The 13,107-nt window shown below is 37.2% G+C and overlaps 1 protein-coding gene across 3 annotated transcripts in view; it reads right to left on the bottom strand.

Moving 5' to 3' along the window:
• Positions 1–13,107, bottom strand: part of RBMS3 (RNA binding motif single stranded interacting protein 3) — a 676,668-nt gene that overhangs the window by 84,111 nt on the left and 579,450 nt on the right. For 2 of the 3 annotated variants that reach the window (XM_029940376.1, XM_029940377.1), the window contains exons 9-10: positions 11,405–11,501; positions 9,169–9,219 (exon numbers count right to left, since the gene is read on the bottom strand). In XM_029940376.1, coding sequence (XP_029796236.1) covers positions 9,169–9,219; positions 11,405–11,501 — 148 coding nt within the window. The remainder of the gene's footprint in view (positions 1–9,168; positions 9,220–11,404; positions 11,502–13,107) is intronic. The other variant, XM_029940379.1, reaches the window with a different exon arrangement.

Here is a 13,107-nt window from a genome sequence, read left to right as displayed (position 1 = left end):
TATTAAAAGGATCATATGCCATGGTCAAATGGGATTTATTTCAGGGATGCAAACACAAGGATGGTTCAATTATCTGCAAATCAATATCACATTCACAATGTGTTAATATCCCATTAACAAAATAAGGATCAAAATCAGATGATCATCTCAACAGACACAGAAAAAGTATTTGACAAAATTTAGCATCCATTCATGATAAAAAAAACAACTTTCAACCAATCAGGTTTAAAGGAAATCATATAGAAGAAGCCCACAGCTAACATAATATTTAACAGTGAAAAGCCAGAAGCTTTTCCTCTAAGATCAAACGTAAGGTAAGGATGCTCATTTTCGTCACTTTTATTCTACACAGTACTGAAAGTCCTAGCTAGAGCAATTAGGCAAGAAAAATAAAAGACATCTGAACTGGAAAGTAAGATGTAAAATCCTCTATTTGCTCATGGCATGATATTATGAAAACCCTAATGACTGTACCAAAACTGTTAAGAATAATAAATTCAGTAAAGTTGCAGTATACAAAATCAACATACAAAAATCATTTGCATTCATTTCTGTATACTAACTACAAACTATGAGAAATAGAAATTAAGAAAACAACTCCATTTACAACTTTATCAAAAATAATAATTTTACCTAGGAATACATTTAACCAGGGATGCAATAAATTGAAGAAGACACAAATAAATGCCACATTATTCCATGATCATGAATTGGAAGAATTAATATTGTTAAAATGTCCATACTACCAAAGCAGTCTACCAATTCAGTGCGATCCCTATCAAAATCCCAGTGGAATTTTAAAAATAGAAATAGAGCAAATAATCCTGTAGAGGAACTGAATGGACTAAACCAACCTTGAGAAAAAGGAATAAAGCTGTAGACATACATTTTCTGACTTCACACTATTATTACAAAGCTATAGTAATTAAAACCGTGTTGGTCTGGCATAAAAACAGATGCAGATCAATAGGACAGAATAGAGAACCCAGAAATAAAGCCATGAATATATGGTCAGTAATTTCCAAGGAAGTTGCCAAGAATATACAATGGGGAAAAGTCTTCAATAAATAGTGTTGTCCAAACTGGACAGCTACATTAAAAATAATGAAACTGGATCCCTACCTTTCACCATACACAAAAATCAACCCAAATTGGATTCAAGACTTGAAATAACCTGAAACTGTAAAACTCCCAGAAAAAAACCATAAGAGGTAAGCTCTTTGACCTTGGTTTTGGAAATGGGTCTTGACACCAAAATAGGGGGAAAAAAGCAAAAATAAACATGGGACTCCATCTAACTAAATCACTTCTGCACAATAAAGGAAACCAACAACAAAATGAAAAGACAACTTGTAATGGGGAAGATATTTACATATCATATATCCAAACATATAATATCCAAAGCATACAAAAAACTCATCTCAATAGTGAAAAAGCAACAATTCAATTTTTAAAATGGGTAGAGGAACTGAATGGACATTTTCCCACAGAAGAATACAAATGCCCAGCAGGCACAAAGGTGCTCAACATCTCTAATGACTAGGGAAATGCAAATCAAAACCACAATGAGATATCACCTCACACCTGTCGGAATGACTATTATGAAAAAGACAAATGATAACAAGTGTTGATAAGCATGTAAAGAAAAGAATCCTTTGTGCCCTGTTGGTGGGAATATAAATTGATGCAGCCACTAGTGAGAACAGTTTGAAGATTCCTCCAAAAAAAAAAAAAATAGAATCACATACGATCCAGATACCCCACTTCTGGGTATACATTCAAGAAAATGAAAGCAGAATCCCCAAAAGAGATGTGCAGGCCCATGTTCATTGCAGTATTATTCACAATAGCCAAGATCTGGAAACAACCCAAGCGTCTGTCTGTGGATGAACGGATAAAGATGTTGTATACACACACAATGGGATATTATTCATCCATAAGAAAGGAGGAAATCCTGCCATGTGTGACAACATGGATGGACCTCGAGGGCTTTATGCTAAGTGAAATAAGCCTGGCAGAGAAAGACAAATACTGCACAGTATCACTTACATGTGAAATCTAAAATGAATAAATACCATCAATCAATCAATCAACCCAAATTCATAGAAAGATATAATTTAAAAAACCGGTGTTTGCTGGGGCTTGGGGGTTGGGGAAAACAGGAAGAGGTTGGTAAAAGGGCACAAACTTGAAGCTGTAAGATGAAGAAAGTCTGAGCACATAAGTATATCGTGATGACTTTTAGTTAATAAGATTGTATTATCTAATTGAAAATCGTTAAGAGAATAGAACTAAAATGCTCTCTTTCTCTCACACACACAAAAGATAAATATGTGAGATAATGGATATGTGATGGTGGGAGTTCCCTAGATGGTGGGAGTTCCACAAGGTATAGGGAATCACAAAAACACATACTTTAAATATTTCAATTTTATTTGTCATTTATACCTTAATCAATAAAGCTGGGGATGGGAATAAGAAATTGATCAAATGGAAAGACATTGTTCTTAGAAGAATTCAGTGTAAATAAGTCATATTTTTAGATTTCCAATTATTTAATATATAAATTCAAAGTGATCTCAATCAAAATTTTAGTGGACTTCTTTAAGTTGACAAATGGCTACTATAGTTAATCTGGAAATGTCAAATAGCTAGAGAAATTCTGGAGAAACAAAAAATAAATATTGTTGGGGATTAAGTATAATGTTGTGCCTTATAAAGTGATAATTCAAATACTAGAGTAGTGGTCTAAAAGTGAATCAACAGAACAGAACTTAGTCCAGAAATACACCAAAGACATAAAGAGATTTATTGTATGATAAAAATTGGAATAAAATTGGGTATCAGTGATGATTTATATGGCAGAAGTTGTTATGACAAATGGTTACTCATATAGGCAAAAAAGTCGGACAAAACTTTCATACCATATTACAAAATAAACTCCAAAAGTAATAAAACTTGAAAATAAAATTTGCTATAAACACAATAATAAAACATATGGTAATATGATGTTATATGTTAATTATATCTCAAATTTTAAAAAGTTACTAAACTAAAAAAAAAAAAAAGCAACAACACAAAAACACTAAATAGGGCACCTGGGTGGCTCAGTTGGTTGAGCATCTGACTTCGGCTCAGGTCATGATCTCACAGTTCATGAGTTCAAGCCCCGCGTAAGGCTCTGTGCTGACAGCTCAGAGCCGGGAGCCTGCTACAGATTCTGTGTCTCCCTCTCTCTCTCTCTGCCCCTGCCCCACTCACACTCTGTCTCTCTCAAAAATAAACTGAAAAAAAAAACCACACTAAACAAATAAAAACATATGGTGTTTTATTTCTTTTTAACCTATGGTGTTTTAAATCTTGTATTTAAGAAGGCATTTCATACGGGAGTCTAGATGCTCTAAAGTAGGGGCTGGCAAAACACAGTCTATAAACCAAATGTTCATACAGAACTTATTTCAGTAAATAAGTTTTTTGAAAGTCAGCCATGCCAATTCATTTATGTATTGTGTATGGCTGCTTTCGCTCTACAACCACAGAACTGCCTAGGTGGGAAAGAGCGTTCAGCTCACAAAACTGAAAACATTTACTGTTTGGATCTTTACTGGAAATGTTTGTTGACCCTTGTTCCAAAAGGAAAAACTAGTAAATTCTAGACACCTAATACTAAAGTTCTGCATGATGACATCAAAAAATTAAATTAACAGTAAACAAAATATCTAACTTATCTATAACAATATTAACTAATTGCAATAAGATCTTTTAAAAATAAGAAGAGATCAATATCCCAAAAGAGAAATGAGCAAAAGCAAATGATGAACTTGGAGCTCAGAGAAAAAGAAAAATTAGTCAATAAAGATATGAAAAGCAACTCAACTCCACTAGGACTCAGAGAAATAATAGTAAAATATCAGTAAGACACTGTTCTTTATTTATCACATCAACAAGTATTTGAAACTCAAGAATACCCAGTGTTAATTGGGGCCCCGGAGAAACAAACACTCTCACTTGACGTGCAACTTGACAAAAAATGTATATCCAATCTTAAAACACATATACTTTTGGTACCAGCAACTTATCCTGTGAAGGTTTTCTCACAAATGCTCAATATTACAGTCCTGAGTTGATGAGTGAGTACTAGAAGCAACTTAAAGAGCCATGAATAGGAAATTGGTTAAAATGCCCTTTAGTGCATTTATATAATGGCATATTATGAAGTGTTAAAAAAATGACATAGATTCATATGTGACTCATGCAATGACATCCAGGACATTCTGTTATTGGGAATAAATAAAGCAGGTTGCAATAAAATATTTGTGCAGTGATCTAGTATAGATGTTAAAAATACATTTATGCACAAGTACATACAGATTTTCATGTGCATAAAAATTGACTGGACGGTGGCATAAAATTTCATTTCCTAGGTTTCTTTCTGGAGAGTACAACTGATGAGTGAAGGGGTCCTAAGTGCAAAGTCTTTTATGCTGTACGTACTTATAATCTATAAGCCTGGAATTTCATTGTTTAACAGATTTTTCTTAACCTTTTCTAAAAGTATTGTAGAATTTTGAGGTTACATTTAACACTGCAAAGCACTATTTTTTTTACAATAGTTAAAGTCTAAGAGTCTTTCTGTGGAAATGGTTTTGTTCGGAGTCCCTTTCGCCCGGCGGTGTATTTAACAGGAGGAGACATTCAACGGAAGTTTATTCTCATTCAAGTTAAATTCTCTTCCAGGAGAAACAGTATATATTGGTTAGAGTTGCTGTTGTTTTGATTTTGCTATGTAGTTAAAAAAAAGATTTGGCCTGTAGATATACATTTACCAAGTTAACTCCTTTGGTAGCAAAAGCATTTTGACTTTGTTACTTGGTAATGAAACTATGAGATTTAGGAGTTTTGCTCAGCTCAAGTGTTGGAGTAAAAGGATAATATCTGAAAACCTTGCTTTCTGAACAGAATTCGAATTATTTAGATATTCTGTGCATATTAGGTGATGTGCTTTTACAGAAAACACAACTACAGATTTACAGGATACAACTCTAACATTAAGACTTAGGCCTGGTCTGTTTGGTGGCAAGGGATGATGAAATCAAATGTTCTGGAGCTTTTGTGAACAGCCTTGTTGCAGAGGGGACATTTATTCAGCTATAAACTTTAAGTTTATTAATCATAAAAGTCATAATTTAGCCATGCATGGCCACAAATCATCCAATGAGTCAATGGGACATCTTGCATTTCTTAGAATGCTGTAATTAGATAACCAATTTGTAATTAAGTAAAAATGAAAGCTGACCTTTCTCCTTGAGAGAAAATAATGCTAACTATATGAAGAACAGAAGATTTATGATTCAAATGAGTCTAAATACAATTTAAGGGAGTAGGACTATGCTTCTTCTTGGGAACTATAATCCTTTCTCCTTGTCAGCACAGATTTAACAAAATATCCGATGTATTGCAACACAGGAATTTCAATTGTGCATTCATATAAGATTCCAATGCCACATGATGCTATGCAGAGTAGATATTTGGGGCAATCCATCATCTATTAAAACTCTGTCAGTGTGACGGGGAGTTTCAGAGTACAGTACAGATCTCTGCACTGAGAAGCAGCTACGAATAACCGATTGCACTGACAAAGTCAGCATTTTTACTGCTTCACAGCAAAAAGTGATTCCTAATCTCGTCCAACAGTGCATTCTCTTGTGTGTGTTGTGGGGAACAATGACAAAGTGTGAACAGAAATGCTCTTGCTGTCTTTAGTGGGGTTTGGCAAGTTTCCAGGGGACTCAGTAAGGTCCCAGAGTCCACTAACTGACAGAGAACCTTTTCTGGCATAAGTCCTGGTGGGATGGTAATAACACAGTCAAGGAGACGTTTATCCCCTCTTCCTTAAGAGTGAAAGATGTCTCAGAATCTTTTTCCAAATCTACAAAAAAGTATATAACACACAACTTAGCACTTTAAATCTCTAAGGAAACCAACTTAAATGGCACACTACAATTTCATGCTTATGCTTTCTGTTCTTCTCTGTTCCTTGTCTCCTTTTCCTCCTTTCCATCATTTCATTTCGCTCTCACTAATTATTACCTGTCTCCTCCCCTTCCCCCCATTTTAACTATTCATCCTGGTAAAGACCACAGTGTTCTACTTGAAGACTTTCCAGAAGTCTCTTTGGAGACTGGTTGAAATCTTGGAGTCCTTTGAACCAAACATGAAAGAGAACTCCATTGTAGGAGTCAGTTTGCATTCACCGTGAAGGGGAGAAAGATGCTTACATGTTGAGCTGATACATGAGATTTTCTCAAAATGGCGGAGGAGAAAACATGAACAAGGATAAAAGTTATAAGCAAATCATAATTGTGGGCAACATATTTAAGATATGTAGATATTGACACCTTGAATTTATTTGTAAAGTAGGTTCCAGTTACGGACAGAAAGGGGGTACCCATTAGGCCTTTTTCTTAATATTAAGTATTGAATAGTTTAGTAAGTAAATGAAATAAGTACCAATCTAAGCAATTTATAGCCATACAGGCTATCTCCAAAAGCTCATTAGCAAAGTAAGTTAAATAAATAGTAAAAATGTAGTAGAAACAAGTGATTATTGCTTATTCTCAACTTTCTTCCTGTACCAACTCTCATTTTATATAATTCGGCTCATCTAAAGTATAATGTGCACTGTACTCCTATAACTAAATAATAATAATAGTAATTCGCTGAGTGTTTGCTATTTGCTGGACACAATTTAGGAACTTTAATACATTTTCCCTTTAATAAACATAGTACATAATTATTTAGGCATTAGTATGTCTATATTACAGATGAGGATACTGCAGCTAACAAAGTTTTATTGGCCAGAGTTCCATAATAGAGAAAGGTTTCCTATCTCAAAGACCCTTACCAAGAACTCATGCTATCCTCAAGTCATTCATTCATTCATTCATTCATTCATTTAAGATCCAAGTATTTTGTTTTCTGCCTTAGATTGCTTAAGTATTTTTTTATTTGGTATCAATCAGTGATGTTAACCCCCATTTTGATGATGAGACTAAGACTGGTTGGGTAAGGTTATTTATAGACAACTAGTGAGACTGTGACTGGGAAAAGACTGCTGGCACAAACTCTGTTTCCATGACACTGTTTAGCCAATTTTTCCATATTAAAGACAACAAAGTGGTGGGTGGCCCAGGCACTCCTTTTTCCAGGAATCTGCCCTGGTCACAAACATTGCATTTTAAACCAAGTGACCTAAACACAAATGTGATGCACTGTCTAGTTACGGGAACAGTAGCCATAACAAGAAATATCTAAGGGGATAAATTCACACCCACACACACCCGCACACATGCACACACACCCTTATTTCTGGAAGAAGATGTATGAGAAATAATACATCCAAAACTGGGGCTGAGGCCATGTTGGGATGGAGGACAAAGGGAAGAAAAATTTTGCTGAGGCCCTGAGTGACAGTTGAAATAAAGATACATACAAACACCTTCCTTTCTACTGATAGTTTTAGAAGTACTTGTAGAATCTTACACATTTAGACATCTGGAGAAATATTTGGATTTTACCAGATGGTCCTTCACCTCAGTGTGAGGACTAAGCCAGCATTAGCACCCTGTAGATGAACATGTGACTTTTTAGAAGGTAGCTGTTTCCTTCTAGAAAGTCTCCACTTTAGAACTTGGCAGAACTTCTTCCCTTGTCCTGTATTGGCTCAATCTATGCTATACATTGGTTTGGCAATGTATTTTGAATTTTATCTCATGACTTAGATATGAAAGTGTACCCTGGATTGTTTGCTGGTATGATTTACAGAACATAGACCAAATGAACTTAGGTAGCCCCCAAGGGGTGTAGATTAAAGTCAATAAAAGGATTTGCAAAATATTGTCTAAAGTTCTGCTGTATTAAGTTATATATATTTTATTCTTTAAGTAAAAAACAAACTATCAAAACATTAGGAGCAATATGGAATGTTTCTTATTTAAAAAATGGATAAAGCTCAGATATGAAAACCAGGTGCTATGATTCTTTGAATCCAACAAATGGATGCCTGTTGATTTAGTTCCATGACCTTTAATGTGTGTTACCTTATTTATATTTAGCTTTTAAATGGGCTAAAATGTAGCAGTGCTTCATCTTTGTACAACTCATACAAGATGGATAATGGCAATAACAATATATAGCATTTTATATTTTAAAAACTATTTTCATATATACTCTCACTTGATCCTTCCAATATCCCTGTTAATATAGTGACAGAAAAGGAAAAAAGGCACAGATACAACACAGACCCTATCACACAACTTCCTATCTCATGCTCTATCCCCTCCTTCCCATTCTCATGAATATATTGCTATTGAAATCATGTGATCTGATACTTTTACAGAGATAGAAAACCTGGAAGACCTAGACAAAGACAAATGGAATCATTAGCCTTCAGTCCAGAGTTGAATGAAATATGTAATGTTTTCCCTTGGGGCTGCTGTACTATTGTGCCACAAAATGGGAAATATAGCAAGCAGAAAATAGAGTTTGAGTATTTTTAGAAGAGGTTTTTTTCCATTAAAGAAAAGAATGACTCTAGTTAGTTAATATTTTTAAAAAAGTATCTAACAACCTTGCTTTCTATCTCTATATCTCCACTTTTTAGTAGACAACTATCTTCGTTTTCAAATATATTGCTTTGAGCGATCACTTGACCATGATACTAAAAATTGCCCCCAAACAGCATCCAAAGAGAACAAAACATCAAAAGAGAAGGAAAACAGAAAGGCTTTCTTCTAATAATGGATTTAATTGTCCAGAGTTCAGAATTCCTGTGTGAAGCAGAATTTCCCCATTCATAACAAATGGTAGACATCAGCTTAGGAGGTTGACTATTTCCTCTAATGAAGTTTGTTCTCTCTCGTCTCTCAGTCTTCTCTCTCTGCCTCTGTCATCTCTATCTCTCTCTTTCTCTCATCTCTCTCTCTAACCCTATCTATCCATTGTACATGCTTTTGTAGAATTTCAGGAACAGCTTTTCATCTGGAAAATATGGCTGCCTGAAAGAGGTGTGATATCTACCAAAAGCTTTACCCCAAAGCTTCTATGCATTACAAAAGCTTGCACTTGGAGAATAGAAATATTTAGCCTCAGGTGACTGAGAACACTTACTGTTGGTTGCATAACGTATGGCGGATGAGGCATCCATGAAGTACTCTGGACCTATGCATCAAACAGCATTTATTAGCACAAAGCAATCACAGAGAGAACTTGGTTCTTGCGTTCAGTGGAGTCACGCTAGGTCATAAGAAAGTGGAATCCATCTGACAGCTAATTAGTGCTCAGAACTGAGGATAGAAAGGAACCTCTTGGACCTGATTACCAAAACATAGTAAAATATAAAGCAAACTCCTACTTCATCGGTGCTTGCTGCTGTGCCCATGGGGACCAGGCTGGGCCTTGGCGCATATCTTGAGGTTGGTGTTAGAGGCTAGCGACTGAGGACACCTCAGTGACCTCCTACTCTGGGGTCAACTCCCAGGGATATGAAGCCAGCAACAAAGAGTTGACAGCTAAAATTTCCTCATTTTCTTTCATTCGTTCTAATTTCAAAGTTTCAAGTGATCCCATCTTGGAAATAAATCTCAGTGGTGAAAGTTGCGGGAAGAATTAAAAGAGATCAATCAGAAATTTGGGGGAATGCTTTGGGTTAACCTCGAGTTTGTGCTTTTTTTCTTTCATGGTAACTGGTATGGCAAATCAAAATGAGAATCTGAGCCAATCAACTGTTCTGAAATGTGCCTTGTCAGCCAAATGAGAAAGTCAGGATTGTCACATAGAGAATCCTGTAAGACTTTGTTTTCAATATACTCACACTAACAAAAGCGCCAATGCACTTTAGGTTAAAAAAAAAAAAAGAAAGTGGTGAAAGGCGAGAGTCAACAACATAGGAAATTGCTCTGATTCCTTTTAGGAGAAAAAAGGAGCTAGAGTTAAATTCCACTTATGAGCCCTCCCAAGTGAAATCACTTTTCTCTGGATATTTTATTCATGTCGCCAAAGTGCTCTACACTGGGGCTCAGTGGGTGGTCTTGGCTGAAACATAGGCCAGGATTAGAAAAAAAAATGGGTAAAAAAAAACCCCCCCACACAAAAACACACATTACAACCAGGCAGGCTGCAGGAAAAACAAAAACTGAACAGCACCTGCACGTAGCCTCATGGGTCCCGAGGAAAAGCAATTAAGAAATCATCCATTCCGAGACCTCTAGTGCAATTCACATGCAAGTCTATTCCATTTATCCGCCGACATGTATCAAGAATCTAAGTGCAGAAAAAGAATGAAAATGATCCGCTTCGGGGGGAATCAGTTAAGGAAAAATGTATAGAGTCTCACGTCTGATGCTCTGACAGCTGGGACACCCTGAAATGAAGGATGTAATGGTTGAATAAGGTGAAACTTCACTGAATTAGTAGCAGTCAGCAACATTACAGTTTGACCCGTTGTGAAGCATCCATCCCACCATCTGCAAAATACAGACACATGCAGCACGCACGTACACTCTCTCACACTCTTTCTCTGTCCAAAGTTTTAAAAGGTAACCCTTAGATACCCCCTATAGGTAGCATCTATAGGCACTGTCTAATCAGAATTAGAATTATCTGAAGAACAATGTGAGGCACAGAGAAGCAGGGAGTGATAGCACATTTGGGACTCAAAGGAAAAAGACAAGGAGTAGTTTTGGAGGGAGAAGTTTGACTATTCTCATCCACCTGTGTACTTAGAATTAACTCGCTACAACATCTGCGTTAGGACGCACACTGAGTCTTGGATTTTTTTGGTTTTCGACATGTGGAACCCGTGAGGTCTCTCCTGACCTCTTTGGGACTGAGAATGAAGTAAGAGCAGGAAGCAGGAATCACGTTTTACCACTTGGATAGACCTCCCCATTTCTTAGGGACCATGATTTAACATCGGTCCATGTGGCTTTTCACGGACACACAGGACAACTGTGACAAAATGAGATGACCACGGTAAAATATCCTGGAGGGAGTGAGGGGAATGCCAGACATGTGCTTGTAGCAAAGACACAATAGGGAACGTGACAACCCAAATACCAGACAACCAACAAAGTAAGTTCTCAGCGGCAAGAAGGCTGCACTCATGTTGGCTGGAAAGGAGTCTAATCACAAAAACTCAGCAGAAAGAATGAAGAGCACAGTGGACTCCGGGTAGATGCGATCGAGCCCTTCAGAGTGTAGGCGAAACCTTGAGGGTTATTACTTTAAGGTCTGACTGAAGTGTCTGAGGACAATTAAAAGAAAAATTCTATTGTGTTCCCTTTCGCCTTTACATGGTCCACTGGCCTGAAAGACGCTTCCTCAGGTGCGGGTAAGTCGGACATACCTGGTATGTGGAGACAGGGGAAGCAGCAATGAATGGCGTGAGAGATGTCTGTGGAATCATGCGGTTGGTTGCAATACTGTACGGTGAGGAATAAAATCTGCAAACAGAAAACAACAACAAAAAGAAGATTCATAAAGCTGCTACAAAGCCCGGGCTGCTGCTCAAATGCTACCCAGCGCCTCTGGGAAACACAGAGTTCCACCCTTGTGTTTTTCCACTAGCTGCGAGCAAGAGCGTCAGGAGACTTACAGTATTTAATTCCATTCAGAGAAATAAATCGTTCTGAACAAAATGACAACATGGAGTCTTCTAAAATGGGCTGCACAGATGCAGCCATGTGCCAGGTGCGTGTAATCGTATGTTTGACCAAACATACGATTTTGGTACTTTTGTTTTTGGTATTTTTTTTAATTAAAAAAATTTTTAAATGTTTTTTATTTATTTTTGAGAGACAGAGAGAGACAGTGTGAGCAGGGGAGGGTCAGAGAGAGAGGGAGATACAGAATCTGAAGCAGGCTCCAGGCTCTGAGCTAGCTGTCAGCACAGAGCCCGATGTGGGGCTCAAACCCATGAACCGCGAGATCATGACCTGAGCCGAAGCTGGACACTTAACTGACTGAGCCACCCAGGCACCCCTTTTTTAAATTTTTGAGTCAGTGCCATTCTAATGCTCTCTGAGGAAGCAAATGATAGCACCAAGCTTTATCAAGATGGCAAATGCACATCCACATACCTTATAACTCAGTAATAGTGGTAGGTATTCCTCAAGGTAAATGAAAACTTATGTTTCTACAAGTGTATGTACACATGGCAAGTATACACAAACTGCATCTATGTCTTCATTCAAGAAAGAGGGTCAGCTCCTAGAGAGTTCTACATAATTTGTGCTAGGCAGAAGGCCAACCACTCATGCAGAAACAAAGCTAAGTGTTTTCTCCCTGAAAAGAGAAGAAAGTGAACAATGTGTGGTTTGTGTCTTGTTGGGGACAGGGATATTTTCTGGATCTAATCAAGGCATTGGTGGAGATTCTGGACCTCTGGGATATTCTCCTATAGACTGGAAAAAAGGCACCGAATTTCAAGTCGTTCAGGACCCTTTGTCAAGCAATTATAAAATGGTACCGGTGGGCAAGATCAGGGCTTCACACACGAGAGGAGGGACGGTCCTTCCACAGATCATTCAAAGAAAAGCTTCTAGGTACTTAAATCTGCTCACTTTCTACCCAAGAGTTCACAAGTTACCTCATGCTCAAATTTGTCAGCAGATTTTTCAAATCGTGTTTCTTCCTTCCTGTCTCGCTGGTAAGTGAAAGGCCAGAGGGGCCAGGCACAGAATGAAAAAGGCCAGGTTGCCTTTGATGGTTGGACAGGATGTGAGGATCACTGATGTGAGGAGAGACTGGGAACATGGATCTCAGGGGTAATGCAATCTTTTCACTTTGCTATACTCTTAGCAGAAATCAACGACTACTTTTGATTTTTTTGGTTCCATACCTGAGGTTGGAGTTTTGGGATCAAAGCTTCATTGCCCCTCAGAGGTCACTGATATTTTGAATAGAGACTGTTATGGGTTACATTTTAAAGAAGCATTCTATAAGTTGCCTATTGAAGGGAGAGCTGGATTTCAAGGCTTCCAGGATTCAAGAAGTACATTCTTTAATCTTAGATTCTATAAAAGTCTTCAAGCACGCATTAGGGGACTA

This window comes from Suricata suricatta, chromosome 5 (genome assembly GCF_006229205.1).
Source record: "Suricata suricatta isolate VVHF042 chromosome 5, meerkat_22Aug2017_6uvM2_HiC, whole genome shotgun sequence".
Classification (NCBI taxonomy): Eukaryota; Metazoa; Chordata; class Mammalia; order Carnivora; family Herpestidae; genus Suricata; species Suricata suricatta.
This window is presented reverse-complemented; position numbering and strand designations above follow the sequence as displayed.